Below are 18,498 nucleotides of genomic sequence, written 5' to 3' on the forward strand. Positions count from 1 at the left end.
GTAAACCGTGGCGCATGTTGACGGCTCTGTTCCCCCCTCCCCCTCCTCCTCCTCCTCGAGAGTTGCATGATGAATTTTTGGATAACTCCAAAAGGACTCCAGTGAGCAGCTCGGCTGGAATACCTGTCTTGTTGGCCGACCGGAAAAAGTGAGACACCTTTCTTTGCGCCCCACGCTTTTTGTCCCCCTCCTGTGCCGGCAACTAAAAAGCCTCTCCGGCAACTCATGCAATTTGAACCCCCACATCACACATATCTGTGCACTTCTTTTCTCTTCTCTCTTCTGTCTTGTATATATATTTTTTTCCTTTATTTCCTGTGACTGGTATTCGGTCTCATGCATCTATTTCTCTTATGTTGTACTCACCTGACAGCACCAAACAGAAGAAGATAGTTTTTAGCCATGCAGCGCAAATTCAACAGCACCAACGCACAGGCACTCGCCGTGTACCAGGCGCTGCAGCAAAACGGCAGCCTTGGCGCCGCCCTCGACGACGACTCCCCTACCGGACTGTACCTCTCCTCTAACGCCCCAGCAAACGGCGACCTGTCCTTCCCGCCAGCCCTGCTGGAGCGCCTGACTAAAGGACTCGACAAGGGTGGCATGGGCAGCATGGTGCTCGACCCGTTCTGCTCCTACGACTACGCAGACCGTCGTCACATCCGCAACTTCTCCATGTCCATCCCAATTCCGTTCAGCGCCTTCGACGGTATCCGGCGCAGCAAGCATCAGGTGCAGCTGACCGCCGCACAGGAGGAGAATGTGCTCAAGTCATTTGATAAGCTACTGAGCAGCGATGACGGCAAGAAGGCGGGCGGCGGTAGCAGCGGCGCGCTGGCGGCCAAAGGCGCGCGCGAGATTTCGGTGGCCCTGCCGTTTGTGAGCGCCTTCTTTGACCAGCGCTGCCCGGAGCTGCGCAACGGCGTGCTGACCAGCTCCCGCGAGGGCGCCACGTACCTCCTCCTGTCCGTCATCACTGGGCACAAGGAGTTGTGCGCCAAGTGCCTCAAGACGGGTGCGAACCCGAACAACATGTCGTTCTTGCGCGATGAGGTGCCCGCGCCGGGGGATATGTTCCACGGCTACAGCCCCGTCTTCATGGCGGTACTGGCAGAGCAGCTGGAGATTTTGGATTTGCTGAGCAGCTGCGGCGGCAGCGTGCACGTCTACGACCGCTGGGGCCGCACCCCGCTGCACGCCGCCATGGCCATGGAGAGCGTCGAAACGGTGCAGTGGCTGCTCGGGAAGGGCGCCCCGCTCTACATCCCGGACGGGTTCGGCATTCTGCCCGCGGACAACTGCGTCGGCAACCAGTTCGCGGACTACTCGATGCCCATGCTGGCCCTGCAGGCACCGCCGACGTGCCCGCCGCTGAGTTACTTCGCCGAGACGTCGAAGAGCTGGATCTCGCCCGACCAGGAGGCGGGCAAGGAGACGGACAAGGCTGGCAGAGGCAGCGGGGCAACGGAGAAGACCATCACGGCCTCCAGCCCTGCCGCTGCCGCAACCACGACTACAATCTCCTCTGCCAAAGCCGATGCCGCCAAGTTCGAGCTGTGCCACTGCCACTCCGGACGTCCGGCGGGGTACTGCGGCTGCGTGGACGACATGCTGGTGCGGTGGTCCCGTGATCGACTGGACACGGAGTGGAGTCCCGGGGTGGACTTCAGCGCACTGGCGAAGAAGCAGGCCGTCACCGAGGAGGAGCGAAAACGGGCCGCCTTCAATACGGGCAGTCGAGGCAAATCGTAGAATGTCCAAAAGGCCATCCCGGCAACGGCGGGGGAATCGGTGTGGTGGTGAGGGGGGGCGGCCTCAGCTGTCCCCTTCCTCTGCGCCTGCAGCGGCTCCGTTTCTGTTCGCATGCTGCCGTGAAAAAGAAGAAGTTTCAACGCATCCTGGGAAAAAGAATCGATGTGGGCGGTCGGTGGGAGTTGGAGTTGCGTTTCTTTTCTTTTGCTTCCCTCTTTTCTGCATGTTTGTGCGCACGTGTGTGAGCTTTGCTGGCCATCCCGCTTCTTTTCAGAACATAAAAAAATATATAAAGCAAAGAAATGCCGTATAATACACACGTAAGTAACTAACGAAAGAAACCACCACAACGAGAATCGATGCCAAACGCCATCCGTTCGCACATTTTCACAACCTGTCCTGAAAAAAAAAACGAGACATTACTCAGTGGCAGATCAACTTGTCTCGACGGTGAGATGAAGAAGTACACCAAGGCGCGTGAGGTGCCTCTCTCTCTCTTGAAAGAAAAAAATGTGGTTGCATTGTCAGGTGCATTTATCGAGCTTATGTTTGCAACGACGTAGCCTCTCCTCCGCATTCGTCGCGAGGACTTGTGGATGCGGGCTGACAGGACCAGCGGCAGCGTTTTGTCCTTCACCTCTACGCCTTGCCTTTCCTAAACTTCTGCTCTCACGCACCCCCTCCCCCCCACGCACACACGCACACTAAAAAAAAAATAAACATTGGTCGATTCCTCGATTATTATCATTATTATTCATTCGCACACGCAGGATTAAGCTCTTCTGTAAGCTTCTTTCATTTTTTTAATAAATACTTTTTTCTTTCCACAGCAGGTTTCTCTCTTTGTTTTGTTTGCATCTTCGCCTCTTTTGCTTTCTCGCGCACGCTTACACACTTGCTTCTCGTCAACATCGCAGCTCACGGCTGGTCTCTTTTTCTGCCTCGCAAGAATTTAAGTACACTTTTTTTCACTTCAGTTTTTGCGTTGCCTGGCTTGCTTCCTGCTGCATTAACCGAGTTTGTTCGTTGTATTTCTCAGTAGAACACCAATAAAGAACGAAAATTAGACAAACAGAGAAAAGACACGCCATGTCCACCATTGCCATGGTTCGTGATCCCGTGCAGGCGTCAGCCGTGCCCATGAGCGAGGCTGCGCTTAAGCGCGAGATCGTGCAGCAGGAGGAGCGCGAGATCGTTGATAACAAGTCGCAGGTGTTTCCGAGGTCGCCCGCGGAGCTGAAGACGGAGGAGCTCGTCCCGGAGACGCACCCTTTTGTGCACAACGTCTCCATCTGGACGACGGCGACGAGCTGCTTAACGCTGCTCATCTACCTCTTCTTCGCCTGGGTGCGGGAGGGTTACCGCCAGTTCTTCCCGAATGGCGAGAACCACGCCCGTCACGGCTACGCCCCCATTGTGCGAGACTTCGACCACTATTGGAACCGCCGCTTCTACCGCCGCATCCGCGACTGCTTCATGCGCCCGATTGACTCTCGCCCGTCCCGCGTGATTGGCGTGATGGAGCGCGTCTCTCACGACTACAACAACACCTTCACCTACACCGGCCGCGTGGTGCCGGCCGTGAACATGGGGTCGTACAACTACCTGGGCTTTGCCGAAGACACGCAGTCCATCACGCACGACGTGCTGGACTCGATCGACGACTACGGCCTCGCCTCGTGCAGTGCCCCACAGGAATTGGGGCAGAGCGCCGTGGTGGCCCGCCTGGAGAAGGAGTTCGCGGAGTTCGTGGGCAAGGAGGACTCCATCGTGTGCGGCATGGGCTTCGGCACGAACTTTCGTGGTCTGCCCGCGCTCTTCGGCAAGGAGGCGCTGGTGCTGTCCGACAACCTTAACCACTCCTCCCTCGTCAACGGTGTGCGCTCGGCTGGCGCGAAGGTGAAGGTCTTCCAGCACGACCACTTCGACCAGGTCGAGCAGCTGCTGCGCGACGGCGTGGTGCTCGGCCAGGACCCCAGCGGCGAGTACAAGCCCTACCGGCGCATTGTCATTATTATCGAGGGCATCTACAGCATGGAGGGCGAGATTGTGAACCTGAAGAAGTTTGTGGAGTTGAAGAAGAAGTACGGCGCGCTGCTGTTCATGGACGAGGCGCACTCCATCGGCGCCATCGGCCGCACGGGCCGCGGTGTCTGCGAGCACACCGGGGTGGACCCGCGGGATGTGGATATCCTGATGGGCACCTTCACCAAGAGCTTCGGCTCCATCGGCGGCTACATCGCATCCGACAAGAAACTCATCCACTACCTTCGCCAGCATAGCTCCATCGCATTGCACTGCGACCCGCTCGCGCCGCCGTGTGCGCAGCAGGTGCTCTCCGTGCTGCACGTCCTGCTCGGCAAGGACGGCACCGACCTCGGCCAGAAGCGCATCCGCCAGCTGAAGGAGAACTCTGCGTTTTTCCGCCGCGGTTTGATTGACCTGGGCTTTGTCGTGCTCGGCGACGACAGCAGCCCTGTCGTGCCGGTGATGTGCTACAACCTCGGCAGGCTTAGCCCGCTCTCGCGCCTGTGCCTGGAGCGCGGAGTGGCGATCGTCGTCGTCGGCTACCCCGCTACGCCGTTGCTGGAGGGCCGCATTCGCTTCTGCGTCTCTGCCTGCCACACCCGTGAGGACCTGCAGCACACCATCGACGTCATGAAGGAGCTTAAGGACTACGTCTACATGGACTGCACCAAAGTCAAGTAAAGTGAGGAAAGAAATCGAAGTGAGTGTCACTCTCCTTTTTTTTTAGTTGTTTGACCCTTTAAGTGTTTTTGAGAGACTCATCTTGACGAGGACGTGGAAAAGTAGGTGCATCTGGTGCTGTTCTGCATCCCTCTTTTGTTTTCCTAAGGAGGGAATCGCAGATACATGTCGGTACACACACACACTCACACACATCTTTGGATGTCTCTCCGTGTGCGCAATCGTTACATTTTTAGACATTTTCAGCACCGACAAGGAAGAATAAGAAGAAGAATTGAGTGAAGGTGGGCGTGACAAACCTCTTGAAGCGCGCATCTTCTACGTGTTGATCCGCCAACAAAGGAAAAAGAAAGGAAGTACGCAAACAGACACATTCACACGCAAACACACAAACAGGTAAACGGAATTTTTAGAAACAAACAGAATGGAGGGAAACAGTTAGCATTATAAAGCTTCTTTTCACTGTTTTATGCTTTTTTTCTGCTGTTTTGCACGGGTGCTTTGCACATCAACTAGCTCGTCTACCCTTGATCTCGCTTCCTGAAACTGTTATTTTATCACATAGGAAGAAAGAGAAAAGGAAAGAGGGCTGAGAGCTTTTGCTGTACAATTTTACGCGCCCCGTCATTTCCCTCCCGCTTAGTTTCTAAAGTAATGGGAAACACAAAGCGGAAACACTAAGGAAGCGTATAAAGGCGAAAAATGGTAGCAATTCTCGCTTCACCTTTTTTTCGTTAAGAAATATATTTATAAATATATTTATTTACGAATGTGAATTAGCGGATGATGGGTGGGGGCGTCTACGCATTCGTGCGTGCACCTCAACTCCTATCCTCCTCTTTCAGCATTGCCAGCGCCCTTCCTTTTTCTGATGGTTATGTTCATGGCCCCCCTTTTCACGTTTCGTGTGCGTGCGTGTAATGTGCAGTATAGACTTCTTCTTTTTTAAGTTGTTGGGTTTTTTTTCTTGCTCTTCCCTTCACAGCAGCGTTTAGTGGCTGTGAGAACAACAGCGCGTACGATTTGACCTCACTTCTCACTTCTCTCTTTTGTGTTTTGTTTTTCACAATTCACCCTTTCCCTTTCTCCATCTCTTTTTATTTTTATTATTACCACCATTACTGTTTTTCGCTTTCTTTTTTGCGTCATATTTGCTTGGTGACGTCCACCAAGCCACTCAGTGTCTGACTTCTTTTTTGGTTTCTCGCCATTTGCTTTTCTTGCTTTTACGTCTCAACACTAAAATATATATATAATCAATACTTGAACTACTTTCCCCGCTTTACTGGACCCGCTGCATCTGCAACGAAACTATTAAAAAAAAACTTGCCCTGCCATTCTCTTTTGTCTCTCATTTTGGGTACACAAGTTGGGACTTCGTGCGTCTTGACGGTTTTCTTTGTTGTGCGCGACCCTTCTTTCTTCGTCCCTCCCTCCCTCTCCCCCCGGTTGAAAGCGTCACATGGAGATGTGCATAGTGGCGGTGCAATGGAAAAGGACGGAAGAAAGAAAGAAAAGCGAACAGCGGTATTTGCGAAACCAAAGCAACGCCATCAGAAGGACCCACCGTAAAGAGACGGAATGTAATGTATGTGTGCGTGTGTGTCTGTGTCGTACATGAGTGCTTTGCAGAGGGGAGCGACGGGGCTACCGCTGTTTTTGTCTTTCTGGTTTAGTTGTTTTTTTTTTGTTTTACTTCTAGATATTTATGAGAGAAGCAATTATGAAATGAAACGGATAGCAATTTGGTGTTTTACGCGCGTGGGTAAGTGCTTTCGAACGCGGAAGCGTTTGTCCCTTCTAATTGGACATCGAGGACACATCCAAGACACGCTATTCGGGGCGTTGCCGTTAGCTGTCCCTCGTTGTCTGCATTGACTTGATTAATTTTCGCATTTTCCCGTTTCTTTCCTATTACTTCTACGTAGCAGGCTTCGTTCCTACGTTGCCAATCACCCAGCTCGGCATATCAGCGACCTCATACACGTATACAGATCTGTGTGCGCGCAGCGTCATTTTTTCCTTCTTGTTTGTTGCTCTCCGTTTTTTTTCCCACGGTCATTTAAGTATCTGCTTTCTTCTTGCCCAGAGTTTCTTTTCTCTTTTGCTGGAGTTGAACTCGAGATTTCGAAGTGCAGCGGTCTTGAAGATTGCCGGATAAAGGAGGCAAAGATGTTTACGAGGCAGCAACAGCAGCAGCAAAAAAAAAAATGACTGATGCGTACAAAGAGACAATCTCTCTCTCTCTTTGCATACCTGTGAAAGAAAAAAACCCAAACAGTCGAGCATCCCAACGTACGATGCACGAACTGACATGAAGAGAGAGAGCTTAGGTAATTGCTTTTTTTTTTCTTCTACGTTTCATGTTCTCTTTTGCTTTCTTCTGGTTCTTGTGGTTGATAATCACATATTTACTCCGTTCTCCTATTTTTCTAACCCTTTTTTTGTGTGGTGAATGTGTGTTGCGTAAAACACGAAAATATCTCCCCCCAAAACATTAGCGCATGTGACATTTTTTTGCTTGCCGTCACACACACGATCATCGTCACTTCATCAAATGCGAAAAGGATGCAACCCGGTGTTTTGTCAGCGTTGTGTGATTTTTTATTTGTTTTTCTTCTCTTCCATGTATGTTTTTGTCTTCATGTTTCTTTTTTTTCTCGTTTCGCCTGTATTTTCCTCCTCCGACAAAAAAATATTGTTGGGTGCATCATCAAAACAGAATTGTAACGAACAACAACCAAAAAGGAGTGGGACCTTGTTTTTTTTTTTGAACTGTACTCAACGCAGTTTAAAAAACAAACAAAGTGAGTGTCCATGAATGCAATGGCGGACGGTCGGTACGGTTGCCATCGTGGTGGCGATGGTAGATGCGCTATGCCGCGGCTAATAGTTCGTCGTGGTTTCATCGGGGTCGCGACTTGCTAAAATGTGTTGAGTTTGGTACTGAGGATCGACGATAGCGGATCGGTAACAATAATAGGAATAGGGCTTCCAGGTTGTTGTGAGAGGAAGAGACATGGAGGGAAGGGCCTGCGTCGTGTCGATACGACTCTCTTCGATTCTTCTTGCCAACAAGCCACTTTTTTCCGTCACGGCAAATCGAAGGTGGACGCACGCACGCACGCACGCACACCCCAGTACAATCTTTCGCCTCTTCCGCTTTCTTTTTTATTCTTGCAACAAAGCTCTTCTCGTTGTCGCCCATAGGCACACGTGACGAACGGCGTATTCAACGCACACTGTAACAAATCCCACCGAAACCTCCCCTTAAATAGAGTATTTGCTGCTTTCCTCATCCTCATGTGGTGGTACCTCCTCGCCTGCGAACTCGCCCTCGGCGCGCCGCTAGTAATGGCAGCGCTGTGGGCTGTGCAGCACGTGCCGCGGTGGGAATGGACCTCCTCGACGGTGCTGCTCACCGGGGGCAGCGCTGGGATCGGGCTGTCAACGGCTGAGGCCCTTGCCCGCAAGCGGGTGCCTTACCTCGTTCTCGCCGCGCGGCGGGAGGCGGTGCTGCAGGAGGCGGTGCAGCAGGTGAAGGGAGTCATTGCGCAGTGTGGCAGCCCCACACGGGTGTCGTACATCGTGATGGACGTGTCTGACGAGGCCTCCGTCGCGACTGGGGTGGCGCAGGCGACCGTTCAGTGCGATGGACACCGCATCAACCTCTTAATCTGCAACGCTGGCTTCGCCTACCCCGCCCGCTTTGTGGACAGCACGATGCAGAACGCCCGCCAGATGATGGAGGTGAACTACTTTGGGTGCCTCAACGTTGTGTGGAAGGTGCTGCCGGACATGCTGTCGGCGAAGCGCGGCCGTGTCGTGTTCACGAGCAGCATGGTGGCGCGCGCCCCCATCGCCGGCTACACCTTGTACAGCGCCACCAAGGCGGGGCTTCGCGCGTTTGCGCACAGCCTAGACATGGAGAACAGCTGCCTCGGCGTGCGGGTGCAGGTTGTGAGTCCGCCGGACGTGGAGACGCCCGGGTACGCGCATGAGAACGAGGTGAAGAGCCCCGAATGCGCCGCCATCTCCGCCTTTGGCGGGGCGACGCCGTTTTCTTCGGCAGCGATGGCAGAGGCGATCGTGCGCGGCATTGAAGACTACACATTTGATATTACGTTAGGAAGCGACGGCGCATTACTGAACTACGGCTGTGCTGGAATAGAGCCCGCCACGAGTGTGTGCGCGCTTCTTGTTCAGTGTACCATCGCCGGCCTGCTGCGGCTGGGTCTCGCTGTCCTATCGAAGCTGCACTACGGCATCGTGAAGCGCGTGCGTGTAACCAACGTGTCTGCCGAGGCGCGAAAGGCTGAGAAGCGCGACTGACGTGCATGCAAAACACGAAACGCAAGGGATACTGCCTCTTTTTTATCTCCTCTTTTTCACATTGTTGTGGGGACTGCTTCGCGATATGCGTCACTCTGCTGATGGCGATGTCGCGGCGTTACGAAACGACTTTTTTTACTGTCGCGCCCCAACAACAACAGAAAGGGTTTTTTTTTAAAAAGAAGAGACAGCGAGAAGGCGTTGGTGCCTGCGTCCGCCGTGTGTAGAACGAAACACAACTTGCATAGCTGGCTGTCCACCGTAGCGCTTTTGTTGTGCGCGGTGGCAAACCGATGCAAGGTGAATCAAAACTGTTTGTAGTGCCCTTGTAACTAATATTTTTTTTCTCGTATGTGCATGTGTGCTGACGCCCTGATGATGCCGGCCACCTCAACGTGGTATCAGCGTCCAGTACCCGCTAAGTACGGAAGAGAAGAGCGTGCAGCCTGTCCTCGTGTCCGGTTGGGAACTTATTGGCTCGGCGGACAGGTCTGGGTCGTGCACAAGCTGGAGAGGCCTGCGGCGGTTCACACGTTCGATACGGCTCACGAAAACGCGTGTCTACGGGTTATGAAAACCTGAAGATGGACCGCTGAAGTTATTTTACTACTACGCTGTGGTGGTGGTGGCGGAGCGCAACCCTGGCTAGACACAGCGCTTGTGTAGTTTAATGGAAGTGGCCACTTCGTGAGGAGTAACAGCAATGTTCTCCGTGTTTTGTCAGAAATGACACATATGAAGAAGAAAAAAAAGGTGCACTGGTGTGTTCCGTTTCTCTTGGCGCTACACAACTATCTAGTTTTAACTCCGTCTGGAGCTTTCTCTTGGTCAAGTAGGTTCACCGGTGGGTATGTGGAAATACGTGCGTGACAGCACATACCCAAACTCACGCATGCAGAGACGCGAGTTCATTCGCGCTACACACACACACGCACAAAATAAGTAAATGTCGTTTTACTTTTTCCGCTTTCCATCGATGTCGACGTGTGCGTTGACGCTGCTGGCGACCGGCAGCGCTGCCATTGCCTACGAAACATGGGTGGTATTGCGGACACGCCGCGGTGCCGTGCCGGTCTTCAACAGCGCCGCCGTCGTCCGTACGGAGGAGTCGGTCCGCTACCCCTGCAAACACTTCTGTGGCTTTGATGCGGTGGTGCGCAGCTACTATGTGCCTACAACTAACAAGCGCGAGAAGAACGCACGCTCTGACGGTGACGACGCCGCGCTGACCACCACAGCGGCGAGTTCACACAGCTCCTTTCCTGTGCGTTGGAGATGGTTTGTGAGTCTTTTCTCCAACAGCACGCACAAGGTCAGCGATGACTCCACTGTACCGGAGAACGAGGGCGAAGCGGCGTCGGTGCGATTGGTGGTGCGAGACGCGAAGGCGTCCGCGATGCTGCCGGACCGCGCCGCAGTAAACGACACAAGTGTTATTGCCGCCTCGCTCTGGCCACCACACACCTCGAAGTACGCCGCGCTGGTTCTGGAGCCATCAGCGAGCAATGACAAGGATAACGGCGGCCCGTCACCCCCACCATCGCGCTCGCCGCTGCGCCAGCTAATGGATGGCGCCACGCACCAATCACTCGTGCGGTGCAATCCACGGTCCACGCTGCTCCACATGGCGTGCGAGGCCGATCCGGCCTACCTCGGTGCCCCGTACCTCCGCGTGCTGCTGAGCGGCTTCCTCCTGCTCCCTCCGACGCTCTCGCAGCTCAACGTGGCGGTGCTCGGTGTGGGCGGCGGTTCCCTGCCGCTCTTTCTACAGGAGTACTTCGCCAGTCGTCTGCACCGGTGCGACTTGGTCGACGCCGAGCCGATGTGCTTCACGGCAGCGGTGGAGCAGCTGGGGTTGAAGGAGTCGCTGAACACTGTGGCCCTGCGGCAGGAGGGAGGCGGGGTGCACTACTACGTCGAGGACGCGGTGCAGTACCTGCGGCAGCGTGTCCACGGCCGTGACACGACTGCCCGTACGACTGCGTCAGGTCAGCGAGCAGTGGGGTTTAGTGCGAGCACTGTGCACGCCAGCACTCCTGTCTTTCGCGCGGCAGACTGCGGCATCGACGGCGCAGGGTCCTCTGCGTCCTCCGTTGTCTCACCCTCGACCAGCAGCAGGCGCCAGCATCAGCTGGACCTACTCTTTGTAGACTTGTTCGTGGGCAGCGAGTTGGACGGTGCCGTCACCTCGCTTGACTTCTTGCAGCTCTGCCGAGGCGCGCTCTCGCCGTACGGAGTCGCCGCGTTCAACCTGCCCGCAGCGGACAAAGTTTTTGTGCAGCGCTGCGGGGTGGTGTTCGGCGACCGCAACGTCCTCCGCATCCCCGTCCCGGCGAGCTCGAATGAGGTGGTGCTCGTGCGCGGTGGGGTGGGGAGTCGCAGCGACATGGTCGGCGCAGAGTTGTCGCACCGGCATCTCGTCCGACGGGCTCAGGAGCTGACGGCGCAGTATCGGCTGCCGTACGACCTTGCGAATCACTACCCCGTGTGGTGGCGGCTGTGGTAGGAGCCCGAATGCGTGTGCGCGAGGAACTTTTTGCGCTCTCGTCTTTGCATTTCTCTCCGTTGCCTTTTGAGTCTTTGTCGTCGCGGGGCGTTCCCTTCGTTGATGACCAGGAGGTGACGCGGGGAAAGGAAGGAAAAAAGGACGGTGCGTGAACACAGAACACCCCGTGCAAAAATATATACATATATAACAAGAACAATATGCGAAATCGATTGTGTTGTTGACGATGCACACCACATGCGCGCTCTCGTTGGTGTGTGTGCCTGAAAAACCGGCAACTTTTCAAAAGCAAGCAGAAAAAGAGAAGATAATTCGACGCGTTACGCATCTGCCTCACTTTGCTTTCGGAAAGGGAAAGAAAAACGTGCTCGTCATGTAGCTCTCTGCTGTTCTGAGTCTCTTCTCTGCCTTCTCCTCTTGTTTTCTACTCCTGTTACATAGCGGGGCGAGTCTTTGTTTAACTTGCACATGACGGAAACTCTTCTCTAGAATTCGAAGTACTCCCTTTTCACGTTCCTGGATGCAGCGCGTCCGTTTCACATTTCATCGTGCACTTCAAGTGTTATGCTATCGTCACAACTAACCGTCTCTTTTGCACGGAAGAAAAGAAGAATAGTCTTTTTCTTTTTTAAGAGAACAAATAATTAATAAAGAGGTACCAATGTCGGCGACAATCAAGGCTGCGCGCGCGTGCGCCTCTACGCTGCTCTTCCACAGCCTGCGCCTGCACGCGTTTCGTGGTGCGGTGCCGCACGTTTTGGTCGTGGTCGACCGCGTGCCGTGTGTGCAGCAGAAGGCGGTGGTGGAGGGCTACGTGCAGGTGCTGCGTACGTATCAGCAGCAGGGGGCAGCGTACCTCCGCACCAGACACGACGACGTGATGGACTGCACCAAGACGCAGACGGACGACTGCGCCCCAGCAGAGCACAGAAGCCATGAGGGGGAGTTGTTTATTGCGCTCAGGCCGAACGAGAAGACACCGTGTGGGTCTGCGGGGTTTACGACATCTGCACACCCTCCCCTTCTTGATGCTCCTTTCGGCGCTGATACGGACGCGGACGCGGCCCAAGCCGCTCCTACACCGTTGTCCTACTCCGTCATGCCTTTCCAGAGCGAAGACTTTCTTGATGTCATCAAACGTCTGCAGTGCTTCTTTCGCCACTGCGGCGACGGTCAGCGCAGCGCGCAAACGACGTCATCGACCGACGACTGCGCACCGCCCGCTGCGACAGTCGAACAGCCTCCATGGTGTGAGGAGAAGTTTGCGGCGGAGTACGAGGCGCTTTGCCCGCTGCTCGGCCCGTTGCTCTCCTCCTCCGGCGAGCCGCTGGAGAGCGACGGTGCGGCGGCAGCGCACGATGCCGTCAGCGTTCACCACGAGCGGTGCAGTGCGCTGTACAACGGTCCGCTGCGCGAGCTGCTCGGGTGCATTCTCGTTCAGCAAAACGCCTTCCAGAATGAGATGAAGCGCTACCGGCTGCGGTTGAGCCTGTTTGATTTAGGCATCCGCGTTGCGGAGCACTGCCACCTGCTCATCATGAGCACCGAGGCGGACCGCCTTGCGAAGGAGGGCCGCTACCGTGAGGCGCTGGAGGAGGATCAGGTCTACAGTTACGCGCGTTCGTGCGCCTTCCGCCCCGAGCAGGCGCAGACGCTGGCCAAGGCGATTTCCGACGCCATCGACCTGCACAGCTGGAAGCGTATTGCGGCGGATGCGGCAGAAGGTGCTGCCGCTTCAACCGACACGACGCAACCACCACCTCCACCAGCGTCGTTCGCAGAGGCGTTGCACAACGAGGAGCTGCGAGCCATCTTTAATCCTGGCGCGTTGCACTGGGGAGCGCCGACAACGACGACGACCACCACCACAGCAGCAGCAGAGGTCACCACCGATGTAGAGGCGGCGCTGCGCCAGCTCATCGACGGCCCCGGCATCCCGCTCTCCATCGTCTCACGCGACCCCGCCAAGGTGCTCACCTTCAGCGGCGGCATGGAGGACTGCCTCTCCAACACGGGCTACTACGTCGCGGCGTACGCGCCGGAGCGCAATGACGTGTGGCGCCACCGCGAGCGCTTCCATCTTGCCATGACGGAGGAGGCGGAGGCGGAGGTAGAGGCGGAAGAGGGCTGTGCACTGGACCTTGCAAAGGCGGAGCCGTTGTCGGGGGCCGGCGCCAGCACCGCCGCCTCATCCACCGTGGGTGTGCACGGCCGGATGAAGAAGAAGGAATACCTGGCGCTGCTGAAGGCGAAGGGGCAGAAGCCGAACAAGCGGCAGCACGACAGCGACGAGGACGAGGACGGGGCGCTGGGCCGCAGCAACGCACCAGCCGGCTCGTGCATCTCCAACAGCATCGGTGGCACCTTCCCCATTGGCGAGGCCATCAGCGAGTCCTTTGACCTCTCGCAGCTCAACGGCACCTGCGACGTGTTCGCCTATCCGGATGTGTTCAAGCAGGTGACGATGAGCCGTCCTGCGCCGTTTACCATGACGATTGCGAAGGGCGTCGTGACGCAGATCAGCGACGGGGCACCGGCGGAGTTTCTCGATCTGCTAAGCCTCGTCCGTCAGGTGGAGGGCGACTGCTACGTTCGTGAGCTCGGCATTGGCCTCAACCCGTACGTCGGTCTCGCACACGTCGTCAGCGACGTCACCACTTTCGAGCGTCAGTGGGGCATTCACCTCTCGCTGGGGCAGCGGCACCCCCTCTTTGTGAAGCAGCGGGTGCGCTGCAACGCCGACGGCAGCGTCGCAACGGGCGTGCACGTAGTGGGCCCGGTGCTGAAACGCAAAGCCGGTAAGTACCACATTGATGTGTTTATCGACGCCGCGCAGCTGAAGATGAACGACGTGTTCTCCATCGACTTCACGAAGGGCATTGCGATCCCGTAATACGGCGTGCGAAGGAAAAGGGCTACGATTGCGGTTTTTCTTTCTCTCGCTTTCCTTCGTCCACAGGCAGGTGAAACAATTTAATTAAAGCACGGAAGGGATGACCGAAAACTAAGTGGGAAGTTCGCTCACACGACTCTCGCGCGCTTGAAGCGCGCGTGATGCTTCTTTCCTTCCGATTCTCAATCAAAAAAAACTGTTTTCTTTTCCATTTCTCTGGTGCGTTTCGCTCCTCTCTTGTGTTGCCTCTTTTCCTTGCTCAAGAGCATCAGCGGCGCCAGAAGGTTCAATTCGGACCCTTTTCAGCAGATCGTCAACCAATGCAACAAGCGTGACCTTTTTTTTCTTTCTGTCTTGAAGAAATGAAAGGAGACAGCGCTTTCTTTTTTTTTTCCCTACGGACTGCAATGTTCCCGGTACGGCTGCGAATAACCAGCAGAAGACAGCGACGTGTTCTTCGTTGCGTTTCTCTTTGTTTGTTCGCTTGTCAAGCTTCATTCGTCCAATGATGTGATGAACAGCGGGTAACGCGTACGTTATTTTTTTTCTTTGTATTCATGTCACTTCCTTCTTTCTCCCCTCTTTCCTGTCTTGCTGATGTATTACACCACAGAAAAGCACGTACACCCTCCAGCGCGCACGCAGACTTTTACCTGTCAACACCTTTCCTTTATCCGTTTTTATCATAGCCTTTTTGGAACCGATTTGATACGTTTTCCATATTTTAGCTCCGGACCTGTATTTTGATCAAATCACGACACCTGTTGTACATTACCGAGGAAAACTTCAGTAGTCATGCGGTCCTGCGTCTTCTTACGTTCGGCTGCCGGCGCTGCGGCAGGTGCGTCCCTCGCCGCCTTGAAGGTGCTCCTCCAAGACGAGTGTGTGCTGCGCTACGACACCGCTTCGCAAGTGGCCGTTCTTTCAATGGAGCGCCACTCCCGCAAGAACGCGATTGGCGTCAACTTTCTCTCCTGCATTCAGAAAGTCATTGACGTGTGCAACGCCGGCGCGCCGTGTGCTGCGGCTGGACGGCCTGCGGACGCCGTTCCGGTGCGCTGCCTCATAGTGACGAGTGCCGTGCCCAAGGTGTTCTGCGCTGGGGCGGACCTGAAGGAGCGAAAAGATATGTCCGTCACGCAATCCCGCGAGTTTGTGCAGCGTGTCCGGCACACCTTCAACAACCTGGAGGACCTGCCCATCCCGACCATTGCGGCGATCGAGGGCAAAGCGCTCGGCGGCGGTATGGAGCTGGCCCTGGCGCTGGACATGCGCGTTGCGGGCGATGGGGCAGCTGTCGGATTCCCAGAGACGGGGCTGGCGATTATTCCCGGTGCTGGCGGCACCGTACGCGCGCCTGCCGTGCTGGGCGTTAGCCGTGCACTGGAGCTGATCTTGACCGCGGAGCAGGTCTCGGCGCAGCGAGCGCTGGAGCTAGGTCTTGTGAACCGCGTGGTGCCGGCCGGGTCGGCGCTGGACGCCGCCTTCGACCTGGCGCTGCGGATCGCAAAGAACGGCCCGCTTGGCGTGTGTGCCGCGAAGAAGGCGGTGCGCGCGTCTCTGGGCAAGACGCGCGCGGAGGCGATGAAGGTAGAGGCTGAGCAGTATGACGTAGTGCTGGCCACCGAAGACCGCCTTGAGGGCCTCAAAGCCTTCGCGGAGCACCGCCCACCGGCGTACGAGGGGAAGTGAGAAGACACGGGCGTTGTCGCATGCACATGCAATGATTGAATGCAAGCGTGCGTGTGAGAGCAGACGTTGTGCCTCTCTCTTAATGCGTGAATATTTCAACTGCAGTTTTTTTTCCAGTTTTCTTTTGGCTGTCCATTCCTGTCTGACGTCAAGCGAAAGAGAATAAACGTACGACAACCACTTTTAAGTGTGCATCTTCCGCGCTGACGCGACGCTATCGTTTTATTATTATTATTATTCTCCTCCATTTTTGTGGGAAACCAGTCACGCTTTGCTTCGACACGAAAACGACAACTGATGTCAACTCGGCTCTCGAATCGAAGGCGAATGATCACACCTGAAATAGCACCATTTTTCAGGCGATGGCTTTACTTACTCACACTGCTAAAAAAAGAAGCCGCAACAACAACTACCCGAAGCACCTGACCGCAGTCAGAGCGGCTTGTTAAGCCTTTTTTCTTTGTTACTCTCACCACGTATGTGAGTTTCACGCATGTCGTGGCTACTATAGAGGTAGCTGTCTTCGTTTTGCTGTCCGCCAAGGGACGAGGCAAGCGTGTGTGCACGCCGTCTCTTTGCCCCCTTTTAATGCTGTAAATCCCATTTCGCTCTCTTCTTCTTTCTCGCCGCTTCGTGCCTCTTTGGACGACGACTCTGCTCTTACTCAAAAAAAAAACCCCCGACCACAACACAATCCACGCAAACGTGAACACTTGCGTGCTTGCCACCCAGAAGAATCTGTAAAAAAGAATCTCAAGAACACAAGCGATCTCAAACGACGACAATGTCCGACTCTAACTGGAAATCTCAGCTGAGCGCTCCCAAGAAGGACACGCGCAAGAAGACGGAGGATGTGGAGTCGCGCCGCAACGTCAACTTCGAGGAGTACGCCCTCCGCCGTGAACTGCAAATGGGCATCTTCGAGAAGGGCTTCGAGCGGCCGAGCCCGGTGCAGGAGGAGGCGATCCCGGTGGCCCTGCAGGGGAAGGACGTGCTCGCCCGCGCTAAGAACGGCACCGGCAAGACCGCCTCCTTCGCTATCCCGGTGCTGGAGAAGGTCGACACCCATGAACCCTACGTGCAGGCGCTGCTGATGGTACCCACCCGCGAACTCGCCCTGCAGACGGCCCAGGTAACGAAGGAGCTGGGCAAGCATATCCCCGGCCTGGAGGTGATGGTCACCACCGGCGGTACCACCCTGCGCGACGATATTCTCCGTCTGACGAACAAGGTCCACATTCTTGTCGCCACACCGGGCCGCGTGCTTGATCTCGCCAGCAAGAAGGCCGTGGATCTCTCGCATTGCCACATCCTCGTTCTCGACGAGGCGGACAAGCTGCTGTCGCAGGAGTTCATGGAGATCATCGACGAGCTCTACACCTACCTCCCGTCCAATCTGCAGTCCATGCTCTTCTCGGCCACCTTCCCGGTGACAGTGAAGAGCTTCGCCGAGCGCCACCTCAACCACCCGTACGAGATCAACCTGATGGACGAGCTCACGCTGAAAGGCGTGACGCAGTACTACGCCTTCGTCGAGGAGCGTCAGAAGATCCACTGTCTCAACACGCTCTTTAACAAGCTGCAAATCAACCAGTCGATTATCTTTTGTAATAGCGTGAACCGTGTGGAGCTGCTCGCCAAGAAGATCACCCAGTTGGGCTATAGCTGCTACTACATCCACGCCCGCATGCAGCAACAGCATCGTAATCGCGTCTTCCATGACTTCCGCGAGGGTCACTGCCGCAACTTGGTCTGCTCCGACCTCATCACCCGCGGTATCGATATCCAGGCCGTAAACGTCGTCATCAACTTCGACTTCCCGAAGTTTGCGGAGACGTACCTGCACCGTATCGGCCGCTCTGGCCGTTTCGGTCACCTCGGTGTCGCTATTAACTTCGTCACCTACGATGATCGCTTTAACGTATACCGCATTGAGCAGGAGCTGGACACGGAAATCAAGCCAATTCCGGCCGAGATCGACCCGGAACTGTATGCCTCGTAGGAAGAAGAGAACATAGGCGGAGGAAACAACCGAACACACCGAAAGCGTCAAACCTCGAAGCCAGCCATGCAGCCAAGCGAAAGAAAACATCGAATCGTACGAAGAGAAACGCGCGTGCTTTCGGGGTGTGATGAGAAGTGGCACGAAGTCAACAAACCATATGCGGACGATGGGAAAAGGGTGTAGTAAAACGATTAGGGTGTGGGGGACACGAATGGAAAATGACCAGTTTTTTTTTTGCGCTTTCTCACAGCAACTGCCGAGACAGTCTTTGACTTCTCTTTTCCTCTTCCTTTTTTTCCGTGTTGTTTTCTTCTTTTGGTATCGATGCCCATTTTTCTTATCGATGTGTTTGTTTCCTCTCGAAACCCTTTTCCCGCTTCTCGCACAGAGTAAGAGGCACATGGGACAGAAAAATGGGTCCGAAACGTATTTTGTGGCGGTTTTTTTTTGTGTACTTTTGCTGAAGCTGTTTCATCTACCCTAACGCGCCTTTTTCGCTGTTCCCGACATTCTTTTCTTTTCTTTTCCCCCTTTCACTTTTCCTTGCGTTGGTGTGCGAGCGCTCGAGCGTAATGATGCCGCTTCCAGCTCAAAAAGAAAAGACACACG

General features: G+C 55.1%; 7 protein-coding genes across 13 annotated transcripts; all 7 read left to right on the top strand.

The window, feature by feature from the left end:
* Positions 1–208: 208 nt before the first annotated feature.
* Positions 209–1,752, top strand: ABB37_00204 (hypothetical protein; the record flags this gene model as incomplete). 2 transcript variants are annotated; one of them, XM_015796315.1, is made up of 1 exon in its annotated part: positions 209–1,752. In XM_015796315.1, exon 1 carries the CDS (start codon positions 403–405, stop codon positions 1,750–1,752), a length of 1,350 nt encoding a protein of 449 aa, XP_015664323.1. In that variant the 5' UTR covers positions 209–402. The 2 variants fall into 2 exon arrangements, with proteins under 2 accessions (XP_015664323.1, XP_015664324.1); XM_015796316.1 differs by having other exon boundaries at positions 372–1,752.
* Positions 1,753–2,520: 768 nt separating this feature from the next.
* ABB37_00205 (putative Serine palmitoyltransferase) lies at positions 2,521–4,461 on the top strand (the record flags this gene model as incomplete). Its single annotated transcript, XM_015796317.1, has 1 exon — positions 2,521–4,461. Exon 1 carries the CDS (start codon positions 2,842–2,844, stop codon positions 4,459–4,461), a length of 1,620 nt encoding a protein of 539 aa, XP_015664325.1. The 5' UTR covers positions 2,521–2,841.
* A 3,186-nt stretch (positions 4,462–7,647) lies between these two features.
* On the top strand, positions 7,648–8,793 carry ABB37_00206 (putative mitochondrial Short chain dehydrogenase; the record flags this gene model as incomplete). Its single annotated transcript, XM_015796318.1, has 1 exon — positions 7,648–8,793. Exon 1 carries the CDS (start codon positions 7,765–7,767, stop codon positions 8,791–8,793), a length of 1,029 nt encoding a protein of 342 aa, XP_015664326.1. The 5' UTR covers positions 7,648–7,764.
* Positions 8,794–9,608: 815 nt separating this feature from the next.
* On the top strand, positions 9,609–11,299 carry ABB37_00207 (putative mitochondrial hypothetical protein; the record flags this gene model as incomplete). Of its 3 annotated transcripts, none has more annotated exons than XM_015796319.1 (1): positions 9,609–11,299. In XM_015796319.1, exon 1 carries the CDS (start codon positions 9,770–9,772, stop codon positions 11,297–11,299), a length of 1,530 nt encoding a protein of 509 aa, XP_015664327.1. In that variant the 5' UTR covers positions 9,609–9,769. The 3 variants fall into 3 exon arrangements, with proteins under 3 accessions (XP_015664327.1, XP_015664328.1, XP_015664329.1); XM_015796320.1 differs by having other exon boundaries at positions 9,628–11,299; XM_015796321.1 differs by having other exon boundaries at positions 9,690–11,299.
* A 439-nt stretch (positions 11,300–11,738) lies between these two features.
* ABB37_00208 (hypothetical protein) lies at positions 11,739–14,192 on the top strand (the record flags this gene model as incomplete). Of its 2 annotated transcripts, none has more annotated exons than XM_015796322.1 (1): positions 11,739–14,192. In XM_015796322.1, exon 1 carries the CDS (start codon positions 11,961–11,963, stop codon positions 14,190–14,192), a length of 2,232 nt encoding a protein of 743 aa, XP_015664330.1. In that variant the 5' UTR covers positions 11,739–11,960. The 2 variants fall into 2 exon arrangements, with proteins under 2 accessions (XP_015664330.1, XP_015664331.1); XM_015796323.1 differs by having other exon boundaries at positions 11,787–14,192.
* Positions 14,193–14,803: 611 nt separating this feature from the next.
* ABB37_00209 (putative mitochondrial enoyl-CoA hydratase/isomerase family protein, conserved) lies at positions 14,804–15,884 on the top strand (the record flags this gene model as incomplete). 2 transcript variants are annotated; one of them, XM_015796324.1, is made up of 1 exon in its annotated part: positions 14,804–15,884. In XM_015796324.1, the coding sequence occupies exon 1, from the start codon at positions 14,988–14,990 to the stop codon at positions 15,882–15,884; it is 897 nt and encodes a 298-aa protein (XP_015664332.1). In that variant the 5' UTR covers positions 14,804–14,987. The 2 variants fall into 2 exon arrangements, with proteins under 2 accessions (XP_015664332.1, XP_015664333.1); XM_015796325.1 differs by having other exon boundaries at positions 14,809–15,884.
* A 730-nt stretch (positions 15,885–16,614) lies between these two features.
* ABB37_00210 (putative ATP-dependent DEAD-box RNA helicase) lies at positions 16,615–17,886 on the top strand (the record flags this gene model as incomplete). 2 transcript variants are annotated; one of them, XM_015796326.1, is made up of 1 exon in its annotated part: positions 16,615–17,886. In XM_015796326.1, exon 1 carries the CDS (start codon positions 16,669–16,671, stop codon positions 17,884–17,886), a length of 1,218 nt encoding a protein of 405 aa, XP_015664334.1. In that variant the 5' UTR covers positions 16,615–16,668. The 2 variants fall into 2 exon arrangements, with proteins under 2 accessions (XP_015664334.1, XP_015664335.1); XM_015796327.1 differs by having other exon boundaries at positions 16,618–17,886.
* Between the last annotated feature and the right edge of the window lie 612 nt (positions 17,887–18,498).

Source organism: Leptomonas pyrrhocoris (genome assembly GCF_001293395.1).
Source record: "Leptomonas pyrrhocoris isolate H10 chromosome Unknown, whole genome shotgun sequence".
Classification (NCBI taxonomy): domain Eukaryota; phylum Euglenozoa; class Kinetoplastea; order Trypanosomatida; family Trypanosomatidae; genus Leptomonas; species Leptomonas pyrrhocoris.